The 25182-nt window shown below is 46.3% G+C and overlaps 1 protein-coding gene across 1 annotated transcript in view; it reads left to right on the top strand.

Moving 5' to 3' along the window:
- The window catches only part of LOC121003525 (zinc finger protein OZF-like), a 33840-nt gene extending 11645 nt beyond the window's left edge, over nt 1-22195 (top strand). Inside the window, exon 2 of the mRNA XM_040435423.1 lies at nt 20148-22195. Within this exon, the coding sequence (XP_040291357.1) occupies nt 20243-21982 (1740 nt within the window). The 5' untranslated portion in view covers nt 20148-20242 and the 3' untranslated portion in view covers nt 21983-22195. The remainder of the gene's footprint in view (nt 1-20147) is intronic.
- Nucleotides 22196-25182: the final 2987 nt, after the last annotated feature.

Genomic DNA, 25182 nt, shown 5'->3' with positions numbered 1-25182 from the left:
TTCTTGACCAGGCCCATATGCAGCACGAGACCCCAAAATGTCCTCATCTCGGCTGCACTGACCGGGGTCCAGCCACCGGGCCTGGCCAAAAAGGAGCCCGGGTGTTGAGCAACGAACTGTTGGGCGTACAGGTTCGTCTGCTCCACCATCAGATTTACCAGTGGGTCACTGAAAAAATGACAAAAAAAGTCATATTCAGTGTAGCCCACTGTGGAAATCTGAATTCCTGATTGGCCTACAAAATCAGGAATCACGGGCTCGTATCGCTCTGGGCTACACCAGACAAGTTCACCGGCAGGGTGCTCCGGATTTAACTGGTGGGCCGGAAAACTAATACGAGCCCCAGAGCTGCTTGTACTAGGGTGGGCGACAGGGTCCCTAACATGGCGGTCCCCTTACTCCGCCTGGCGGCGTCTCCGCCGCCTTTGGGGCTCATCATCATCGCTAGATGAGGAGGAGGACGCGGATGACAACAGGAAAGTGGGGTCATCCTCGTCCTCACTGGGACTCTCGGAGTCAGAGGCAAGCTGGGCGTATGCCTCCTCGGCCAAGAACGTCTGGCGGGCCATAGGGGAGTGTGTGTCTGCGTGTGTATGTGCGTGTGTATGTGCGTGTGTGTGGGGGCACGGGTGTTTGCGAACTCACCCTAAAACTAACAGAAAAAATAAAATAAAATAACAAAAAAAAGGGCAAAAAATGTGGGGAAAAAAATTCAAACCCGCTGATCAACCGCCCGAAGTTGATCAGCGGTGGGGTGTGCTATGCGCTAACAGTGGCCGGACGCTAAGAGTGCCGGCCACAGTCAGCGTACACAATTTATTTATTTTTTAAATCGTGCACCCCGAAAAAGTTGAATGGGGGGGCAAGCGGCAGCACCCCTGGGGGGTCTAGGGTCACACAGCTGTGCTGTGGACCCCAGATACCCTAACTTAGGGTGATGCAATCAAAGTTTTTCAAACTAACTTTCCCTTTATTTTCCCTGCCTAGCCCAACCTTTCCCTATACTTTCCCTAAGTACCTGCTGTTCAGATGGGGGGTGCTGGGGCACAGATCGGGTCCTGGGGGGCACAGATGGGGTGATGATGGCACAAATCCACGAGGTGCAGGCAGCGCACCTCTCTCCTCCGGCTCTGGGACGCAAAAGGAGGAGGAGAGGAGCGCTGGCAACATTTGAATCTGCCACCGGCCCGCCCACCAACCAATCAGAGGCGATCCTGAGAGGTGATGTCACCATCACCTCTCAGGATCGCAGGATGGTGATTGGTGGGGTAAAATCACACCACCATCACCATCCTGTTCCGGGTTATCGGGTCTTCAGAGACCCGAATAACCCGGAAACGCAGAAAACCGCAGGTCTGAATTGACCTGCGGTTTTCTGTGATCGCCGACATGGGGGGGTCACAGGACCCCCCGGCGCATTTAGTCTAGGTGCCTGCTCAATGATTTGAGCAGGCACCGGGTTCCGATCACCGCCCGCCAAGCGGCGCTGATCGGAACCATACATGACGTACCGGTACGTCATGTGTCCTTAAGTATCAGGACATCATGACGTACCGGTACGTCATGTGTCCTGAAGAGGTTAACTGTCTGACCTTAGAAGCCATCACAGCCATGCCTACTAATGGCATGGCTGTGATTGGCCAGAGCAGCATGTGAACCAGGCTCTATATAAGCTTGAGTCACGTAGCGCTGCACGTCACTCTGCTGTTACTAGTGTAGGGAGAGGATGCTGCTGGTGATTTCAGGGCGAGAATAGGAGAGAATCTAACTCAGCGATTTACAGAGAAATAGTTGTGTGGGTGCAGGGCACAATCGTTTTACTCTACCCTGAGGCCATTGACCAAAAAAAAAAAAAACTTTTATAATTCTGTTAGTTAGGTGGGTGGTGGCGGCCATTTTATGCAAGCTCAGTGCACCAGCACTGCGTCTGAGCTTTTGGGACATTGCCAAAATAATGGTGATTTGCAATCTACAACATCTGTATTAGTCAGTGTGCAATTTAAGCTAGAAATACACCCATCATTTTCTGGGGTTTTAAAAACACACAATTTTTTTCAAAAAACAGTATTTTCCATATCTGCAAGTGTTACTCCCTCTACATACAGGGGTTTGATTCAGGGATTTGAAATACAGCCATTTGAAATACAGCCATTTTGTGCAAAGATATATTTACTTTAGGTCTACACTGGTTCAAGCCCTGTGAGATACTCCCTCTACATACAGGGGTTTGATTCAGGAATTTGAAATACAGCCATTTTGGGCAAAGATATATTTACTTCAGGCCTACACTGGTTCAGACTGTGTAAGATACCCCCTCTACATACAGGGGTTTGAATCGGGCATTTGAAATACAGCCATTTTGCGCAAATATATATTTACTTCAGGCCTACACTGGTTCAGATCGTGTGAGATACTCCCTCTACATACAGGGGTTTGAATCAGGCATTTGAAATAAAGCCATTTGAAATACAGCCATTTTGTGCAAAGATATATTTACTTCAGGCCTACACTGGTTCAGGCCGTGTGAGATACACCCTTTACATACTGTTGTTCTATTCTACTATTAATTAAACACCCATTTAGGGCAAGATCCTAAATTTGAAAAATATGAGGAGAGCGTAAAATAAGGGACGTGGCCCAGGTCGTGGTGCTGCTGGTGGAGCTCCTGTTTCAGGGAGAGGACGTGGTCGATCTGTGCCAGCTACACGCACAAGTGAAACCCCTTCCTCAGGTGCGAGTAGGTGACAAAACCTGCAGCGGTATTTGGTCGGGCCTAATGCTGCTCTACGAATGGTGAGACCTGAACAAGTACAGGCGATAGTAGATTGGGTTGCTGATAGTGGATCCAGTTCCTTCACATTGTCTCCCACCCAGTCTCCTGCTGAAAGACCACAGTTGGCACCTGCAGCCGATGTCCATCAGTCTTTCACCTCACCCCCTTGCAAATCAGCCAAGCAGTCTGAGCCCCCAGTCTCTTCTGCTTTTTGATGACTCTGTTAGCAGGGTTTCCCAGGGCCATCCACCTAGCCCTGCCCCAGAAGTGGAAGAGATTGAGTGCACCGATGCCCAACCACTTATCTTTTCAAGATGAGTACATGGGAGGACCATCGCAGCACGTCTCGGATGATGACGAAACACAGGTGCCAACTGCTGGGGCTTTCGAAAGTGTTCAGACCGCCAAGGAAGGCAGGGATGAAGACTGGGTGGAAGATGATGTGGAGGACAATGAGGTCCTCGACCCCACATGGAATCAAGGTCATGTGAGTGACCTATGTAGTTCGGAGGAAGAGGCGGTGGTCGCACAGAGCCACCAGCACAGCAGAAGAGGGAGCAGGGTGCAAAAGCGGAGCGGCCGTCCTCTAGACAGACTCCTACTGCCCACCGCAGCAAGGGACTGAGCACTCCAAAGCCAGCTCCAAGGAGTTCCATGGCGTGGCAGTTCTTCAGACAATGTGCTGACGACAAGACACGAGTGGTTTGCACGCTGTGCAATCAGAGCCTGAAGCGAGGCATAAATTTTTAAGTGCAAAGCACGAGCTGCAGTGGAGTAGACACCTCAAAAACCAAGAAAGGTCTCTGGCTCCTCCTGCTTCCTCTTCTGCTGCAGTCACGGCTTCTTCATCCACCTCTGGAGTGACAGTGCCACCTGGCACCTCGCAAACAAAGGATCTGCCAGCAACACCAACACCTGGGTCACCAAGAATCTCCACAATGTCCCATGGAAGCGTTCAGCTCTCTATATCCCAAACGCTGGAGAGGAAAAGGAAGTAGCCCCCTACCCACCCGCGATCCCTAGCCCTGAATGCCAGCATTTCTAAATTACTGGCCTTTGAAATGTTGTCATTCCGTCTGGTGGAGACGGATAGTTTTAAAGGCCTTATGGCGGTGGCTGTCCCACAGTACGTCGTGCCCAGCCGCCACTACTTTTCAAGGCGAGCCATCCCTTCCCTTCACAACCAAGTAGGGGACAAAATCAGGTGTGCACTGCGCAACGCCGTCTGTGGCAAGGTGCACCTGACTACGGATACGTGGACCAGTAAGCACGGTCAGGGCCGTTATATCTCCATAACAGCACACTGGGTAAATGCAGTGGCGGCTGGGCCTGAGGCGGATATCAGTTTGGCGCATGTCCTTCCACCACTGAGGATTGCAGGGCGCTTCAGTTTGCCTCCTGTTGCTTCCTCCTCCTACTCTGCTTCCTCATCTTCTGTCAGCTTTTCATCCGGTCAGCGTAACACCTTCACCACGAACTTCAGCACAGCCAGGGGTAAACGACAGCAGGCAGTTTTAAAACTTATCTGTTTGGGGGACAAACCCCACACCGCGCAGGAGCTGTGGACGGGCCTTGAACAACAGACCGATGAGTGGTTTGTGTCAGTCAGCCCTTAAGCCCGGCTTGGTGGTGTGCGATAATGGGCGAAATCTCGTAGCAGCTCTGGGACTAGCCGGTTTGACGCACATCCCTTGCCTGGCGCATGTGCTGAATTTTATGGTGCAGAGATTCCTTAAAAATTACCCTGATATGTCAGAGCTGCTGCATAAAGTGCGGGCTGTCTGTGCGCGCTTTCGGCGTTCTCACTGCAGCGTAACTTCGGCCTTCCCGCTGACCGCCTCATATGCGACGTGCCCACAAGGTGGAACTCCACCTTGCACATGCTGGCCAGACTGTGCGAGCAGCAGCTGGCGATAGTGGAGTTTCAGCTGCAGCAAGCACGGGTGAGTCGCTCGGCGGAACAGCACTACTTCACCACCAATGACTGGGCCTCCATGCGAGACCTGTGTTCCTTGTTGCGCTGTTTCGAGTACTCCGCCGAAATGGGGAAAAGCTTTGTCAGCACTCTACAACAACCAGCACCACCAGCTGATATGGAACGTCTTAGCATGAGGCAGCATTTCACCAACATGGTGGAGCAGTATGTGTGCACACGCCTACACGTACTGAATGACGGGTCTGCCCCCTTCAACTTCTGGGTCTCCAAATTGGGCACATGGCCTGAGCTTGCCCTTTACGCCCTGGAGGTGCTGGCCTGCCCTGCAGCCAGTGTATTATCTGAACGTCTGTTTAGCATGGCAGGGGGCGTCATCACAGACAAGCGCAGCCGCCTGTCCACAGCCAATGTGGACAAGCTCACATTCATTAAAATGAACCAGGCATGGATCCCTCATGACTTGTCCGTACCTTGTGCAGAATAGACATGTATACCGGCACTAAGCAGCCATTGTTATACTGCAGCGCAATTGCTCATGTTTGTATTTTGGATATTTCACACTCTTTTGGAGTGTACCTTAATTTTACAAAATTAAATTAAAACCAAAAACCTGTGTTGGCTATCTCGTCCTCCTCCACCGCCGCTTTCACCTACTCCGCTATGTCCACCGCCTCCTCAAACACCTACTACATATGGAACTCCACCTCATAAATAGTTTTTTTTTTGTACGTGTTTTATTTTATATAATTTCACTACTTTGTCATTTGCATTTTCTGGTGAAATTCACAGATTTTTGGGTGTATAGTACCACTGCTATACCTAGTAGGCCGGTCGGTACCTGAGTTAGACTGGCAGCCCACCCACAACCAAATACTGGACCTGTTGAATTTAGTAGCCTGTCTCCGTCCAGTGAGTCCACCAAGATTGTGTTGGTAACTGGTACTCCTGGTCTCTGTGTTGCTCCCTGGCTTGGAGTGGAGGTTGCTTTGTGGGCAGGGATCAGCGGTACTCTGCCCTGTTGCCAGCGCATCAGCTAGGCTAGTCTGTGGGGAGTCAGCCTCTGGACAAGAGGATAGGAGAGGGCAGAGGCCAACTGTGCTCTGCCTAGATGCCAGCTCTTCCGCTGGGGTAGCCTGTGGGGAGCCGGCCTCTGGACAAGAGGATAGGGGAGGGCAGAGGCCAACTGCGCTCTGCCCAGATGCCAGCTCTTCCGCTGAGGTAGCCTGTGGGGAGTCAACCTCTGGACAAGAGGATAGGGGAGGGCAGAGGCCAACTGCACTCTGACCAGATGCCAGCTCTTCAGCTGGGGTAGCCTGTGGGGAGTCAGCCTCTGGACAAGAAGATAGGGGAGGGCAGAGGCCAACTGCGCTCTGCCCAGATGCCAGCTCTTCCGCTGGGATGGGGTCAGGGAATCCTACCCCCAGGACCTTGTTGCGGATCAGCTGTGGAGAGGAGGGATCGCTTACCTCCTCCTTCTGGCATTCCTGCGGGGTTGGTGGGGCATCTGTACCGGCCATCCAGCATCCCGGTAGGCCTGGTGCAGAGACTCCGGTCCCATCTGCACCAACGGAGTTAGGGGTGCTGTCCCCCTGTGGTTGGGGAGAGAGACCGGTTGTCTCCTCTCCCTTCAAGGTACACTGCCGCTGGGGAATGGAGACGATGCTCTTCTCTCCCTGCAAAACATACTGCCGCTGGGGAGCAGGACCGACTGTCCCTACTTCCTGAAAATCCGGCTGCCGTTGGGGATCTGGGCCGACTGCCCAGCATCCCTGTAGGGCCGGTGGAGAGACCTCAGTCCCATGTCCACCTGCCATATGGGGTTTCCCCCCCAGGACCAGTATATGAGGTCCCCTACCTCCGCAGCTGGTACTGAAGCAGGGGATACTTCAGTCGGGTCTTCCCAGCTGTAGGGTTGTAGGTCTGGGACTGCCACCCAGCTCTCCGGCAGTGTATATTGGGGCCGAATTGAGCTGAGGAAGAATTGGTAATCCTGCTCCAGCTCCCACTACATTGTCACTAGAGATGCCATGTCTTGTTTCACCTCTGTCGCTGTAGCCCAATCATGCATAGCCTCCCTGTAGTCATAGATATCCCAGAACCGGGACTCTCCAGCATCTCCGAACTCCAATTCTGCGAAGGCCTCAAACAACAGGCCAGGGCCATCATAATCCTCACCCTCGGGTCTGTCGTGCTCGGGGGGAGTGCCGAATCACGTATCACCAGAGTGCCTGGTAGGCGTCGTCTAGCCACAGCTCCTTCCATACCAGGCTCTCGAGTCCTGTCACCCACTCGTCCAGGGGCTGCTCTCCCAGAAGGGACATTCGCAGGGCCACTCGCATCCGCAACTGCTGCTCCTCACTGGGGAGACTCTCGCCCCGCTGACGCTGTACATCTTCCAGGGCCTCCTGCCAGACGCCTTTCCGGACTGCATCCCTTCAGTCTGGGTCATCCTCCTCCTCGTAGTGGAACGCTGTCCGAAGACTAGCCGATTCCATCCTGCTGTAGCCAGGGGCTCTGTACGGATACTAGCATTGCCCTCAATATACTCCACAAACGGTGTCTCTGAGCTGCTTCTCCTCGCACTAGGACGCCATCCCACTGCTGCCACCACTGTAACGGATCTCCTGGCACCCCGACTGGGTACCTCCGTTGATGGATGCTCCTAGTGCTTCCCGAGGACTCCAAGCACTCCACTCGACACCGTAACCACCACAGGAACCAGGAACAGGAACAGCTTTTACAAGAGCTAGGGGTTATAGCCAGGGGAGTATATAGCGTATAGCATTCCCCAGTGTCAATCAGTTACCCAAACACCAGCCTCAACATGATGAAGGGTAAAGCAGGAACTCTTTATTGAACATTCAAGCATTGACTTATATACACATTTTCCAACAAGGGTACCACCCCCGTGGACCTGGTTGGGAACTGAGGACATAACATAGCAGCCAATCCTTTACAGTTTTACAGTTTAAACACAAAAACTATACATTCAACAAACACAATGGCATTGTCTGTGACGCAATTAACAAACACAATGGCATTGCCTGTGACGCACTTAATAACAGAATAGGCAGTCTTTGATGCGATCAACAAAATACAATTACCAAAACACAATGGGCTCTGCCTGTGATACAATTACTAAACATAATGGGCTAACTTAATCACTCACAGGCAGAAAACACAAATTTTTCCCTAAAACACAGAAACCACCTCAAAACCCCAAATATCCTCATAATTTATACATCCATGGATAGCTCTGATCTGGGTGAACAACATATCCAAAAATCACCCACATCCGAGCAGGGGTTCCCAAATTCCATGGAAGTCACATTTGGCCAACCGCAAGCATGGCTTTCCTGCCCAAAACAGTTCCACAGATTTAGGCTGTGTGGACGGTCTACCTTCTCCTTCAAAGTTAGTATATGGGCCATAATCCTGAGGCAAGAGGCTGGCAAAAAGGCCCCTCCAAAATCCAGTGGCGAGGTTATTTTCGCCACAGGCGTGGAGTTCACTAGAGCTTCACAGGTTGCCACTTGATTCCTCTTCCACTCCTCCATGATGACATACGTCTATTTTGAAAAGACAACCTCTGGATATGACGCTGAGCATGTCTACTCAATTTCTTCGGTCAACCATGGTGAGGCCTGTTCTGAGTGGAACCTGTCTTCTTAAACCACTGTGTGGTCTTGGCCAACGTGCTACAGCTCAGTTTCAGGGTGATGGCAATCTTTTTATAGCCTAGGCCATCTTTATGTAGAGCAACAATTATTTTTTTTTTTTTTTTCAGATCCTCAGATTTCTTTGCCATGAGGTGCCATGTTAAACTTTCAGTGACCAGAATAAGAGAGTGTGAGAGTGGAACCTGTCTTCTTAAACTGCTGTATGGTCTTGGCCACCATGCTGCCGCTTGCAATTGCTGATTATCTGGTACCCTACACCAGGTGCTTATCCACTTCCTCCTCAATGGACATCCTCCTATCCCTAACAAAAACAGAGCACATTGTTGCTTCCACTTCTACTCCCTCCTTTTATATGTGCAAACTGAAGCATTGCCATGTTGTCTTAAAGCTGATGAGCTTGGGCGAGAGAAGCTATATAGATCAGTTGCTAATCTGCATCAAGCAGCAAGTTTCTTCTGGATTTCTCTCCTCCATCTACAACTGGACAAAGTGTTTGGTGACAATGGCAGGAATATTGTAGCTCCACTTCATTTGGGGGAAATAACACATGTTCCCTGCATGGCACACATCATGAATTTATGGTGCATACATTTTTAAAAAATAACGTGGCTTGCAGATGGTGTTGGTCATGTCCAGGGGACTGTCCGGACATTATGTGGCTTAAAAGGGACTTCTGAATGTTAAGTGTCAAAATGGTCTGCCTTTGTACCGTTTGAATTTTTGAATTCCACCTTACATATGCTGAAGCGTTGCTATGAGTAGCATAAAGAGATTAATGATTTACATGATGCATGAGACCCCACCACAGCAGAGCATATGTTATTTTGAGCGCAGGCAGTGGCAGCTCATCAGGGACATGTGTAGCATACTCAACCCCTAGTAGGGATAAGCATTAACATGGCATCAGCCTGATATTTATATTTGTACTAATGCTCACTCTGATGCAACAAGGACTAGAGGAAGAACAACAACCTCAGCAGCTTGCTGGGGATCCTCTAACTGATAGGAACCTGGACGGACAAAGTCGCATAAAGGAGGAAGTGGAGGAGGAGAAGTTTGTGGTGCAGGGGGACATGGAGTTTTCCCAGGCACAGCTAGGGAATGCAGTTGGTGCTTGGTATGATGGATATGCTGATGATGATGATGATAACGACAATGACATTGGCCATGACCAACCATTGCAGTGGAATCTTAAAGAACTGGGTCCTCAGGCATGCTGGTGAGCATGTCAAACTGCATGCTTGGTTGCCTACATGCTGGCAAGCATATGGTTAGCATCAAGCAAAGTGATGACTACTGGATAGCCATACTTTTAGATCATTGCAATCAAAGCAAAAAGGGGAGAATGTTTTACTGATACCTGTCACCTGCATTTCTGTCTAGGAGTCCCATCTCCAACCTGGCTGAGTCAGAGACCTCCCGCCTTCTCTGGTGGTGCTACCCCTACAATAAGTCTCAGAAGGCACAGCAGCAGCAGCCAATTTAGTTTTCTTAATGTGATTGAAGTTTTTTAACCCCTTAAGGACTCAGCCCTATTTCACCTTAAGGACTTGGCCATTTTTTGCAAATCTGACCAGTGTCACTTTAAGTGCTGATAACTTTAAAACGCTTTGACTTACCCATGCCGTTCTGAGATTGTTTTTTCGTCACATATTGTACTTCATGACACTGCTAAAATTGGGTCAAAAAAGTAAATTTTTTTACATAAAAAAATACCATATTTACCAAAAATTTTGAAAAATTTGCAAATTTCAAAGTTTCAGTTTCTCTACTTCTGTAATACATAGTAATACCCGAAAAAATTGTGATGACTTTACATTCCCCATATGTCTACTTCATGTTTGTAGCATTTTGGGAATGATATTTTATTTTTTGGGGATGTTACAAGGCTTAGAAGTTTAGAAGCAAATCTTGAAATTTTTAGGGACCACTACAGGTCTGAAGTCACTTTGCGAGGCTTACATAATAGAAACCGCCCAAAAATGACCCCATTCTATAAACTACACCCCTCAAGGTATTCAAAACTGATTTTACAAACTTCGTTAACCCTTTAGGTGTTGCACAAGAGTTTTTGGCAAATGGGGATGAAATTTGAGAATTTCATTTTTTTGCCTAATTTTCCATTTTAACCCATTTTTTCCACCAACAAAGCAAGGGTTAACAGCCAAACAAGACTGTATCTTTATTGCCCTGACTCTGCCGTTTACAGAAACACCCCATATGTGGTCGTAAACTACTGTACGGGCACACAGTAGGGCGTAGAGGGAAAGGTGCGCCGTATGGTTTTTGGAAGCCAGATTTTGCTGGACTGGTTTTTTGACACCATGTCCCATTTGAAGCCCCCCTGATGCACCCCTAGAGTAGAAACTCCATAAAAGTGACCCCATCTAAGAAACTACACCCCTCAAGGTATTCAAAACTGATTTTACAAACTTTGTTAACCCTTTAGGTGTTGCACAAGATTTAATGGAAAATAGAGATACAATTTCAAAATTTAACTTTTTGGGCAGATTTTCCATTTTTTTATATTTTTTTTCCAATTACAAAGCAAGTGTTAACAGCCAAACAAAACTCATTATTTATGGCCCTGATTCTGTAGTTTACAGAAACACCCCATATGTGGTCGTAAACCGCTGTACGGGCACACGGCAGGGCGCAGAAGGAAAGGAATGCCATACGGTTTTTGGAAGGCAGATTTTGCTGGACTGGTTTTTTTGACATCATGTCCCATTTGAAGCCCCCCTGATGCACCCCCAGAGTAGAAACTCCAAAAAAGTGACCCCATTTTAGAAACTACGGGATAGGGTGGCAGTTTTGTTGGTACTAGTTTAGGGTACATATGATTTTTGGTTGCTCTATATTACACTTTTTTGTGCGGCAAGGTAACAAGAAATAGATTTTTTGGCACGTTTTTTTTTGTTATTTACAACATTCATCTGACAGGTTAGATCATGTGGTAATTTTATAGAGCAGTTTGTCACAGACGCGGCGATACCTAATATGTATACAATTTTTTTATTTATGTAAGTTTTACACAACGATTCCATTTTTAAAACAAAAAAAATGTTTTAGTGTCTCCATAGTCTAAGAGCCATAGTTTTTTCAGTTTTTGGGCGATTATCTTAAGTAGGGTCTCATTTTTTGCGGGATGAGATGACGGTTTGATTGGCACTATTTTGGGGTGCACATGACTTTTTAATCGCTTGCTATTACACTTTTTGTGACGTAAGATGACAAAAAATTGCTTTTTTTTACACCGTTTTTATTTTTATTTTTTTACGGTGGTCACCTGAGGGGTTAGGTCATGTGATATTTTTATAGAGTCGGTCGATACTTTTTTTATTTATTTAAGTTTTACACAATGATTTCATTTTTTAAACAAAAAAAATCATGTTTTAGTGTTTCCATAGTCTGAGAGCCCTAGTTTTTTCAGTTTTTGGGCGATTATCTTGGGTAGGGTATGATTTTTGCGGGATGAGATGACGGTTTGATTGGTATTGCTATTTTGGCGTACATGCGACTTTTTTGATCACTTTTATTACCTTTTTTGGGAAGTAAGGTGGGCAAAATTTCAATTTCCTAATAGTTTTTATTTTTTTATTTTTATGGCGTTCACTGTGCGGGGAAAGTAACATGACCGTTTTATAGATCAGGTCGTTACGGACGCGGCGATACCAAACATGTGTAGGGAATTTTATTTTTTCCATTTTTAATCAGTGATAAATGTGTTTTTTTGATTTTTACTTTTTTTTTTTCACTTTTTTTTTGACCCAGACCCACTTGGTTCTTTAAGATCCAGTGGGTCTGATGTCTGTATAATACAGTACAGTACAATATATATTGTACTGTACTGTATTTTACACTTTGTCTGAACAGATCTATGCCTTTTAGCACAGATCTGTTCAGCACCATGATCAGCAGGATGCCTGAGACGGCGTCCTGTTGCCATGGGAACCTTCCCCGTCTGCTCAGTACTGGTCAGAACTGCGCAGACGGGGAAGGGTAAGGAGGGGATCTGTCGGGTGGCTGTCTGGGGGCTCTCTCCCTCTCCATCGGGGGGCTGCAAAGGCACTGCACCCCCCCGATGGGAGAGGGAGCTCCCTCTTACTGTTAACTTTTTCCATACAGCGGTCCGTATGGACCGCTGTATGGAAAGAGTTAAACGGCTGACATCGCATCACCGATGTCAGCCGTTTATACCAGGGTGCCAGCAATGTGCTGGCACCCTGGTATACCCACTAGAAGCCAACGAATTTTCAAGGGGAGGCGGGCGGGGGATCGCGATCCCGCCTCCCGCACCGCCCCCACCGCCCACAACTCCTCCCCCTGCACCACCCGCCGGCAAAAAATCATGCAGGGGCGAAGGAGGGGGTGTAAAATCTGTTTGAGGGGCACTAAGGTTTCTGATCCCCGCGGTCCCTGACACTAAGGTTTCTGATCAGAAACTGCAAAAAGCGCAGCAAACCGCAGGTCTGAATTGACCTGCGGTTTGCGGCGATCGCCGATAGGGGGGGTCACATGACCCCCCCCCTGGCGTTGTCACAGGATGCCGGCTGAATGATTTCAGCCGGCATCCCGTTCCCATTAACCCCCGCGGCGCCGGAATCTGTATTTAAAGTTAGGACGTACCGGTACGCCCTGAGTCCTTAAGGACTCGGGAAATAGGGCGTACCGGTACGCCCTGCGTCCTTAAGGGGTTAAAGGGACACTGCCAGGCCCAATAAGCATATTTAGGTATCTATATATGACAGTACAGGTCTTATCAAGTGCATTAAAATCATCTAAGTATCCCCCCTGTCCACCTTATAAATACCGAAAACTAAAGTTTTATAACCTGCTTGTCTCGTCTCCAATCTGCCCAAGGGGCGGCGTTTCATCTCAAAATGCGCCCAGCCAGCCGCTCCCAACTGCCGTTCTGAAGCCCCGCCCAGCTCATCAATATTCACTTCGCTGGGCGGCGGCTACAACTCTCCCCGACTCAAGTGCCCGGCGCATGCGCATAAAGCAGAGGCTGCAGCGGCCTCTAAGACGCAGACTGTCTGTATGCAGGCGCGATGTGACCCCGGCCGGGCGCATGCGCTGAAGATTAGACGGAGGACATGCCCAGAGGATTGAATTGGCCATGGGCAGGATCTTGAGTCGGGGAGAGTTGTAGCCGCCGCCCAGCGAAGTGAATATTGATGAGCTGGGCGGGGCTTCAGAACGGCAGTTGGGAGCGGCTGGCTGGGCGCATTTTGAGATGAAACGCCGCCCCTTGGGCAGATTGGAGACGAGACAAGCAGGTTATAAAACTTTAGTTTTCGGTATTTATAAGGTGGACAGGGGGGATACTTAGATGATTTTAACCACTTGCCGCCGCGCTAACGCCGAAAGGCGTCATTGCGGCGGCTCTCCCAGGTCACACTAACGCTGATTGGCGTCATCTCGCGTGAGCCGAGATTTCCTGTGAACGCGCGCACACAGGCGCGCGCGCTCACAGGAACGGAAGGTAAGCGAGTGGATCTCCAGCCTGCCAGCGGCGATCGTTCGCTGGCAGGCTGGAGATGTGATTTTTTTAACCCCTAACAGGTATATTAGACGCTGTTTTGATAACAGCGTCTAATATACCTGCTACCTGGTCCTCTGGTGGTCCCCTTTGTTTGGATCGACCACCAGAGGACACAGGTAGCTCAGTAATATGTAGCACCAAGCACCACTACACTACACCCCCCGACCTGTCACTTATTAACTCCTTATTCACCCTTGATCACCCCTAATCACCCCATATAGACTCCCTGATCACCCCCCTGTCATTGATTACCCCCCTGTCATTGATCACCCCCCTGTAAAGCTCCATTCAGATGTCCGCATGATTTTTACGGATCCACTGATAGATGGATCGGATCCGCAAAACGCATACGGACGTCTGAATGGAGCCTTACAGGGGCGTGATCAATAACTGTGGTGATCACCCCATATAGACTCCCTGATCACCCCCCTGTCATTGATTACCCCCCTGTCATTGATCACCCCCCTGTAAAGCTCCATTCAGACGTCCGCATGATTTTTACGGATCCACTGATAGATGGATCGGATCCGCAAAACACATACAGGCGTCTCCCGGGAGCCTTCCAGGGGGGGTGATCACCCCATATAGACTCCCTGATCACCCCCCTGTCATTGATCACCCCCCCTGTCATTGATCACCCCCCCTGTCAGGCTGCATTCAGATGTCCGTATGATTTTTACGGATCCACGGATACATGGATCGGATCCGCAAAACACATACGGACATCTGAATGGAGCCTTATAGGGGGGTGATCAATGACAGGGGGGTGATCACCCCATATAGACTCCCTGATCACCCCCCTGTCATTGATCACCCCCCTGTCATTGTAAGGCTCCATTCAGACATTTTTTTGGCCCAAGTTAGCGGAAATTATTATTTTTTTCTTACACAGTCTCATATTCCACTAACTTGTGTCAAAAAATTAAATCTCACATGAACTCACCATACCCCTCACGGAATCCAAATGCGTAAACATTTTTAGACATTTATATTCCAGACTTCTTCTCACGCTTTAGGGCCCCTAGAATGCCAGGGCAGTATAAATACCCCACATGTGACCCCATTTCGGAAAGAAGACACCCCCAGGTATTCCGTGAGGGGCATATTGAGTCCATGAAAGATTGAAATTTTTGTCCCAAGTTAGCGGAAAGGGAGACTTTGTGAGAAAAAAATAAATAAATAAAAATTTCCGCTAACTTGTGCCAAAAAAAAAAATTTCTATGAACTCGCCATGCCCCTCATTGAATACCTTGGGGTGTCTTCTTTCCAAAATGGGGTCACATGTGGGGTATTTATACTGCCCTGGCATTTTAGGGGCCCTAAAGCGTGAGAAGAAGTCTGGGATCCAAATGTCTAAAAATGCCCTCATAAAAGGAATGTGGGCCCCTTTGCGCATCTAGGCTGCAAAAAAGTGTCACACATCTGGTATCGACGTACTCAGGAGAAGTTGGGCAATGTGTTTTGGGGTGTCATTTTACATATACCCATGCTGGGTGAGATAAATATCTTGGCAAAAGACAACTTTTCCCATTTTTTTATGCAAAGTTGGCATTTGACCAAGATATTTATCTCACCCAGCATGGGTATATGTAAAATGACACCCCAAAACACATTCCCCAACTTCTCCTGAGTACGGCGATACCACATGTGTGGCACTTTTTTGCAGCCTAGGTGGGCAAAGGGGCCCACATTCCAAAGAGCACCTTTCGGATTTCACAGGTCATTTACCACACATTAGGGCCCCTGGAAAATGCCAGGGCAGTATAACTACCCCACAAGTTACCCCATTTTGGAAAGAAGACACCCCAAGGTATTCCGTGAGGGGCATGGCGAGTTCCTAGAATTTTATATTTTTTGTCACAAGTTAGCGGAAAATGATGATTTTTTTTTTTTCCCTTACAAAGTCTCATATTCCACTAACTTGTGACAAAAAATAAAAACTTCCATGAACTCACTATGCCCATCACGAAATACCTGGGGGTGTCTTCTTTCCAAAATGGGGTCACTTGTGGGGTAGTTATACTGCCCTGGCATTCTAGGGGCCCAAATGTGTGGTAAGAAGTTTGAAATCAAAATGTGTAAAAAATGACCGGTGAAATCCGAAAGGTGCTCTTTGGAATATGGGCCCCTTTGCCCACCTAGGCTGCAAAAAAGTGTCACACATGTGGTATCTCCGTACTCAGGAGAAGTTGGGGAATGTGTTTTGGGGTGTCATTTCACATATACCCATGCTGGGTGAGAGAAATATCTTGGCAAAAGACAACTTTTCCCATTTTTTTATACAAAGTTGGCATTTGACCAAGATATTTATCTCACCCAGCATGGGTATATGTAAAATGACACCCCAAAACACATTCCCCAACTTCTCCTGAGTACGGTGATACCACATGTGTGGCACTTTTTTGCAGCCTAGGTGGGCAAAGGGGCCCACATTCCAAAGAGCACCTTTCGGATTTCACCGGTCATTTTTTACACATTTTGATTTCAAACTACTTACCACACATTTGGGCCCCTAGAATGCCAGGGCAGTATAACTACCCCACAAGTGACCCCATTTTGGAAAGAAGACACCCCAAGGTATTCGCTGATGGGCATAGTGAGTTCATAGAAGTTTTTATTTTTTGTCACAAGTTAGTGGAATATGAGACTTTGTAAGAAAAAAAATAATCATTTTCCACTAACTTGTGACAAAAAATAAAAAGTTCTATGAACTCACTATGCCCATCAGCGAATACCTTAGGGTGTCTACTTTCCGAAATGGGGTCATTTGTGGGGTGTTTGTACTGTCTGGCCATTGTAGAACCTCAGGAAACATGACAGGTGCTCAGAAAGTCAGAGCTGCTTTAAAAAGCGGAAATTCACATTTTTGTACCATAGTTTGTAAACGCTATAACTTTTACCCAAACCATTTTTTTTTACCCAAACATTTTTTTTTTATCAAAGACATGTAGAACAATAAATTTAGAGCAAAATTTATATATGGATGTCGTTTTTTTTTGCAAAATTTTACAACTGAAAGTGAAAAATGTCATTTTTTTGCAAAAAAAATCGTTAAATTTCGATTAATAACAAAAAAAGTAAAAATGTCAGCAGCAATGAAATACCACCAAATGAAAGCACTATTAGTGAGAAGAAAAGGAGGTAAAATTCATTTGGGTGGTAAGTTGCATGACCGAGCAATAAACCGCTAAAGTTGTGGAGTGCCGATTTGTAAAAAAGGGCCTGGTCTTTAGGGGGGTATAAACCTGTGGTCCTTAAGTGGTTAATACACTTGATAAGACCTGTACTGTCATATATATACCTAAATATGCTTATTGGGCCTGTCAGTGTCCCTTTAAAGTGCTGTGCCAACCTGACGCATATCAGCACAAGGACAAGCATTGCCTGAACAACCGGGTTCAGTTGAACCTGGACTGTTCCCTGTCTTCTGCACATAGCCTGTCCTCTGACTCCATAGACTTCTGGGAGGGAGATTGGATCAGTGGCTGGAACTGGCCCAGTTTGATATGTGTACTGTCTTGTCCAGCCTCCAGTGCAGGGTATTCAGTGTGGCAGGTGGCATCGTCACACATCACACACCTACAGCTGATGCCAAGGAGTAGATCTGCCAGAGAGGCATACACAGATTATCAGGCCAATGGGAGCAGGTTCGATTCTGGTCGAATTTATTTGTTCTCTCTTCTGACTGATTCTTCAGAATTACACCTGAAATGTATTTCAAGAAATTGGTTCCTCTCTAGTGATATACTTTTCATAATCTTTGGATGGTGTGTAGAGTATATATGAGTCGCAAGGACTTAAAGGGGTTGTCTCGTCTGAGACCATAGTGGCATATCACTAGGATATGCCCCCATTGTCTGATAGGTGCGGGTCCAATCGCTGGGACCTGCACCTATATTGAGAACAGAGCTGGCCAAAGTGGTGGCTGGAGGACTCTGGTCCAGCCACCACCAAGCGCTCTCCCCATAGAAGTGAATGGGAGCGCACTGTGCATGACCGGCCACTGTTTCCATTCACTTCTATGGGCCTGACAAAAATAGCCAAGCCAGTGCTGCGCATGCACAGTGCATCCTCCACCACTTTCGGGGCTCCGTTTAGGAGATAGGTGCGCGTCCCAGCTGTGGGATTCACACCTACCAGACAATAGGGGCATATCCTGGTGAATTGTCCCCATTGTCTCAGATGAGCCAACCCCTTTAATATAAATGCATGAAAAAAAAGATGATGTTATGGTGTGGGCCATGCAGTTTGTTTACTTGAGTGACAGGACTGAGATTTGGAAAGACCTCGGTGTGCACAATGTCCTAGCTCCAGTGATGATGTTCGGGTCACAGGATTATTCTTTGGCGCTATATGTAGCTTGTGTAATCGGGAAAGGCTGCAGGCACACAGCTTGGCACACAGCAAAAATGGCACACAGCTGTTTTTAGAATTAATTGAACTCAATGGCTCTATTCACATGGCCATTTTTTTTAAGGCGAGTGAATAGTGTTTGTGAAAAATAGGACATGTCCTATTTGTGGCCGTTTTCATTGCCAGATGGACCCCATTTAAATCAATGAGACTTTTTTTAATGGCCATTTAGACAGAAGTGCATCCATGTAATAGCCGTTTAAAATGGGTACACTAGTGGAAAATGGCCTCAAATAATGGCTATTAAAAATGAATTCAAATCATCCGACCAAGAAAGGGATGCAAACATGGTTGAAAAATGGCCATGAAAAACTGAGTGTGTTTGTTTTTTATGGTCTTTTTTTCACGAGTGAATGTAGCCTTAAGAGGTCATACAAAAAAGTCTCACCACTGAACACCAGATATTTGCCTGCTGCTGGGAAGAGCATGATGTGCTCGGTATTACTTTTTTAACTTTATTCACAGTACAGGAGCTTCACTGATGTAAAGGGGACACTAAGGGACAGCACTACTGCAGGAGGTGCACAAAGGGGACATAACTACTGTGTGGGGGCACTTAGGGGGCATAACTACTGTAGGGGACACACAAAGGGGCATAACTACTGTTTGGAGACATCAAGAGAACATTCTGCTGAGTGGGGGCACTTAGGGAGCATCAGTACTGTGAAGAGGGCACTAAGAAGGAATTACACTGTGAAAGGGACACTAAGAGGAGATAACTAGTGTGTGGGGCACTAAGAGGGGTTGAGCGCGAATATTCGAATTGAGAATATTATTCGCAAATTCGCGAATATATAGCTATATATTTGCTATATCGAATATTCGTCATTTTTTAACATCTGAAAACATGATTCTTCCCTGCTTCTTTCTTGTGGGTCAATGAGTCATTGGCCCACAAGCAACTCAAGCAGGAAGGAATCATGTTTTCATATGGAAAATAAAATGAAGAATATTCTAAAAAATAAATATATAGCAATATAGGGAATATATTCTTTCTTTAGAATATTCGTCTTTTTAAATCTGTACGGTCGTTGGCATTCTCCTCCCCGACAAGCGTCCCCGTCACCATGGGAACGCCTGTGGGTTAGAAAATACCATCGGATCTGAGTTTTCCCTGAGATCGTGAAAACTCAGATCCGATGGTATATTCTACACCACAGGTGTTCCCATGGTGACTGAGACGCTTGTCGGGGAGGAGTATGCGAACGACCGTGCAGATTGAAAAAAAAAAAAAAGAATATTCTAAATAACTATAGCTTCTTTTTTTAGAATATTCGTCATATTCGGAAACACGAAGTTGTAGTATTATAGTGAATATTCGTGAAATACACATATAGACTGCAATTTAGCTAATATAGTGCTATAGTATTTTTCAACTTCAGAAGAGACAAAAAAAATTGGACTATAAAAAAAAATGATTATTGCACTATATTAGCTAAATTGCAGTCTATATGTGTATTTTACGAATATTCTCTATATTGCTATATATTCTTGTTTTAGAATATTACGAATATTCTAAAAAACTAAGTTATAGCAATAGAGCGAATATTTAAATGACTGATTGGGTGGGGGTTGCAGGGAAGTTGCTCAAGGTGGGAGCCAGCGTTTTCTAGTTATGACCCTCTGTCTACTATTAGATTGTGGTCTGTTTGGCCACCACTGTTTTAGTCAATTGATACTTTAATTTTGTGCCATGCCTTGTAATTTCTGTGGATTTTTTTTATTGGAAAAGTTATAAAACTTCTATGCAATTTTAATGTTATTCATCAATAATAAAATATGTTTTGTTTTTGGCAGATGACTGTACCAGGAACTCAGAGAAACATCTGGTATCTTCAGATTTTGAAGATGATTGTGGTATCACACAAGATACATTTGAAGAGCATGCCAATATGCAAGATATACCCTCATCCAATCACAGCCAAAATGCATCATTTGATTCTTTTAAACAGGTCCGATCTTCTGATTTATCACAGACTGTAACACAGAATAAAAGTCACAGAAGAGGTGCTAAACATCAAACAGCTCACGTAAAAGAGAAGCCATTTTCATGTTCAGAATGTGGAAAATGTTTTAGATTTAAATCTGGTATTGTTAGACATGAGCGAATTCACACACGGGAGAAGCCATTTTCATGTTCAGAATGTGGGAAATGTTTTCACCAAAAATCACATCTTGTTGCACATCAGAGAAATCACACAGGGGAGAAGCAGTTTTCATGTTCAGAATGTGGGAAATGTTTTTACCAAAAATCACATCTTGTTACACATCAGAGAAATCACACAGGGGAGAAGCCGTTTTCATGTTCAGAATGTGGGAAATGTTTTAAGCAGAAATGGGCTCTTGTTGTACATCAGAGAAATCATACAGGGGAGAAGCCATTTTCATGTTCAGAATGTGGAAAATGTTTTAGTCAGAAATCAGCTCTTGTTGAACATCAGAGAAATCACACAGGAGAGAAGCCATTTTCATGTTCAGAATGTGGGAAAGGTTTTCACAATAAATCAGGTCTTGTTATACATCAGAGAAATCACGCAGGGGCAAAGCCATTTTCATGTTCAGAATGTGGAAAATGTTTTCACCAACAATCACATCTTGTTATACATCAGAGAAGTCACACAGGAGAGAAGCCATTTTCATGTGCAGAATGTGGAAAATGTTTTCACCAAAAATCACATCTTGTTATGCATCAGAGAATTCACACTGGGGAGAAGCCATTTTTATGTTCAGAATGTGGGGAATGTTTTAAGCAGAAATGGGCTCTTGTTGTACATCAGAGAAATCACACAGGAGAGAAGCCATTTTCATGTTCAGAATGTGGGAAATGTTTTACCAATAAATCAGATCTTGTTATACATCAGAGAAATCACACAGGGGAGAAGCCATTTTCGTGTTCAGAATGTGGGAAATGTTTTCACCAACAATCACATCTGGTTATACATCAGAGACATCACACAGGTGAGAAGCCATTTTCATGTTCAGAATGTGGGAAATGTTATTACCAAAAATCACATCTTGTTATACATCAGAGAATTCACACAGGGGAGAAGCCATTTTCATGTTCAGAATGTGGGGAATGTTTTAAGCAGAAATGGGCTCTTGTTGTACATCAGAGAAATCACACAGGAGAGAAGCCATTTTCATGTTCAGAATGTGGAAAATGTTTTAAGATGAAATCAGGACTTGTCATACATCAGAGAAATCACACAGGAGAGAAGCCATTTTCATGTTCAGAATGTGAGAAATGTTTTACCAATAAATCACATCTTGTCATACATCAGAGAGTTCACACAGGGGAGAAGCCATTTTCATGTTCAGAATGTGGGGAATGTTTTAAGCAGAAATGGGCTTTTGTTATACATCAGAGAATTCACACAGGAGAGAAGCCATTTTCATGTTCAGATTGTGGGAAATGTTTTAAGATGAAATCAGAACTTGTTATACATGAGAGAATTCACACAGGGGAGAAGCCATTTTCATGTTCAGAATGTGGGAAATGTTTTAACCGTAAATCAACTCTTGTTACACATCAGAAAATTCACACAGGGGAGAAGCCATTTTCATGTTCAGAATGTGATATGTGTTTCAACCATAAATCATACCTTGTTAAACATAAAAAAAAACATATATAAGAGAATCCATCTTCATGCTTAGCCCATTAGTGATCTCCCTTATGTGGTTTTATGGTGGTCACTAACTGGCTTCATTTCTTCAGATACTCCATTTTACAGGGAGATAAAACAGCACCTTGCTTTCAGTTACCAGATGTAGCTGAGGGCTTGGAGTGATGATTGTGACCGCTGTGAGAGCTCCCCAAATAAACATAGTCCCCTGTATTGAATAAATATTGGTAATCAGAGGACAGATCCAGTTAAAAGTGAAACTAAGGTGTTTTTTTTTATATATATATCTCCTTTAAACACAAATGTTTGGTGAGAGAAAAAACGGACGGTGGGCTTTAGTCAGGACTTTATGTAAAGGCAGACAGACCCCTCCCCCTCTCCGGTTTTGATGATCCTTTCTAAACAGACTGTAACCCTGTACATTAACCACCAAGTCATAGCTATCATCCAGCCTTGTCTCAGTTATCCTCATTGTTATAGTCCTCCTCACACATCACTAATTCCAGTTCCCCAGTTTTATTAGTCAGGCTTCTGGCATTAGTATACATACTGTGACGGACTGAACCGTCGCTGGGGCTGCTGGAGAAGCCTGAGGGCTAGCCTCCATCCTACGGAATAATGGACCCAGAACTATGGAGACCCCCCCTCAGACCTTTTGGGGTTACATTGAACTATGAACCCTGATTTATTTGTGGAGTTTATGTGCCACATATTTCCTATTGCCCACTAAAGGTGCAGGATGTGGATCCAGCAACACAAAAAGGGCTAACTCTGCACTGAGACTCCAACTGATTGTGTTAGTGATGGGATTAAGATAGCTGACTTTAGGAGTAGCCGACTCCGGTGTAGATTAGTAGATCACCCTATCATACACTCAGGAGATAATCCCATCACATGTGTCTCCTCTCTTTCTTTTCATTCATTAAAATACTGGGGGGGGGGGGTCTGTTTGCATGCTGTTCATGTTTTGATTGATTTATGTTGTTAGACTTCTTGAACTGTATATATACTGAGTTGGTCTTCAATAAAGTCAGTTCCTGTTTTACTCTCAACGTGGAGTGCTTGGAACGCTAGGGAAGCACTAAGAGTATCCATCAATAGAGGTACCCAGTCAGGGTGCCAGGAGATCCATTACATTGGTGGCAAGCAGTGGGATGGCATCCTAGTGTGAGAAGAAGCAGCTCAGAGACACCGTTTGTGGATTTACAAAGTTGATGGAAATGGTAGTACCCGTACAGCGCCACTGGCTATAGCAGTATAAAATCAGCTTGTTCCCGAACAGCGTTCCACTACAAGGAGGAGGATGACCCTGACTGGAGGGATGCAGTCCGGAAAGGCATCTGGCACTAGGCCCTGGAGGACATACAGCGTCAGCGGGGCGAGAGTCTCCCTAGTGAGGAGCAGCAGTTGCAGATGCGAGTGGCCCTGCGAATGCCCCTCCTGGGAGAGCAGCGCATGGATGAGTGGGTGACAGAACTTGAGGGCCTGGTATGGAAGGAGCTTTGGCTAGACGACGCCTACCAGGCATTCTGGTGGTACTCGATTCGGCCTTTCCCCCTGGATGGCTAAGCACAACAGGCCCAAGGGTGAGGATTACGATGGCCCTGGCTTGTTGTTTGAGGCCTTCGCAGAACCAGAGTTCGGAGATGCTGGAGAGTCCCGGTTCTGGGATATATATGACCATAGGGAAGCTATGCATGATTGGGCTACAGCGAGAGAGGTGAGACAAGGGACTGGAAGCTGGAGCAGGATTTCCAATGCCTCCTCAGATCAATTAAGCACCAATATACACTGTAGACGAGCTGGGTGGCAGTCCCAGACCTACAACCCTACAGCTGGGAAGACCCGACTGAGGTATCCCCTGCTTCACTACCAGCTGCAGAGGTAAGGGACCTCATAGACTGTTTCTGGGAGGACCCCCAGTCGGCGGGTGGAGATCAGACCGAGGTCTCTCTACCAGCCTTTCAGAGATCCTGGGCAGCCAGCCCAGATCCACAACTACAGCCAGAGTTCCCGAGAGTAGGGACAGTCGGTCTTACTCCCCAGCGGCCAAGTGTGTTATTGGGAGATCAGATGTAACATCCCAGAGTGGGGTTACTAATGCTTTTACCCCGCTACTATCTGCTAAGGGCATCAACACGGTCATTTGATGTGATTTTCCTCATGTCATTCACAACTGTGCAGATGAAACCATTTTAAATGTTATATTTTCTTTGTAATGTTTCAGGTCTACCAGCAGGTGGCGGCATCGTTGGTAGGCATAGTTTTAATGTTATGGCCATTCAGAATGGAACATTCCAGTTCTGTTCTGTCCCCCCTGCTTAAGGGAAGTGGAGTTTCCCTCGCCCTGCGGCAAGGGAGGGGAAAAAACTGTTAGATCCAGTGTGTTCCAGCTCTCCCTGCAAGGGGACGGCTGTGCAAGTAGGAGCTCCCAGAAATGGGGATCCCAAACCAGGATCTCGTCTCGGTTAAAACCAAAGATCTTCATTCCCAGTCTGAGCCCTTCAGCCTCAACTGGTGACAAGCAAGCAGCCAACTCCAAGACGAACCATTCCCTGTGAGAATAACTGTGAGTACCATCCAGAGACCAGGAGAAGCCAAATTCCTTGTCAGCTAGTCATTCCCCAACACAGCAGAAGATAGCCAGAGCAGAAGACAGATTCCTGCCATACATTGCCAATACCTGCTGGGACCCAAGACTATTGCTGTAACTCATATGGATTAATGCTGCCTCCAGTAAAGACAAGTTGAATTATATTTCAAGTCTGGATCTCATTCATTACTACCAAGTTCCCTAATTACTCCTACTAGCAACACACTCATTTATTGCAAGTGAGCCAGGATCCAGGAGTCCAGCCCTACCAAGGTAGGAGACACCGTTGACACTATTACTACTGCTACACAGAGACGTTATACCACTCTGGCATTCCTCACCTGGTATGTGAGTTGCAACATCTTAAAGGGCCCTGAGACTGTACCCTGCGCACGCTGCAATTGGCGTCACAAACAAAAACTATAGACTTCTATACCCATATCCAGACCCATTGCATATTTTGGCATCCGCGTAACCGTACCACGGTCCTGCTCATTGCATTTTTGGCGTCACGAACAGGATCGAGCTGTGTGCCAACAGAACCAGATCCAATAGTGTGCCTCACCAGGATTTACCTTTGTGCCTTACTGCATGTACTTATTGCTGAGGAGTGTGG

The sequence above is a fragment of the Bufo bufo genome, chromosome 6 (genome assembly GCF_905171765.1).
Source record: "Bufo bufo chromosome 6, aBufBuf1.1, whole genome shotgun sequence".
NCBI lineage: Eukaryota > Metazoa > Chordata > Amphibia > Anura > Bufonidae > Bufo > Bufo bufo.
Note: the sequence above shows the minus strand (reverse complement) of the source record. Positions and strands in the feature narration are given on the sequence as shown.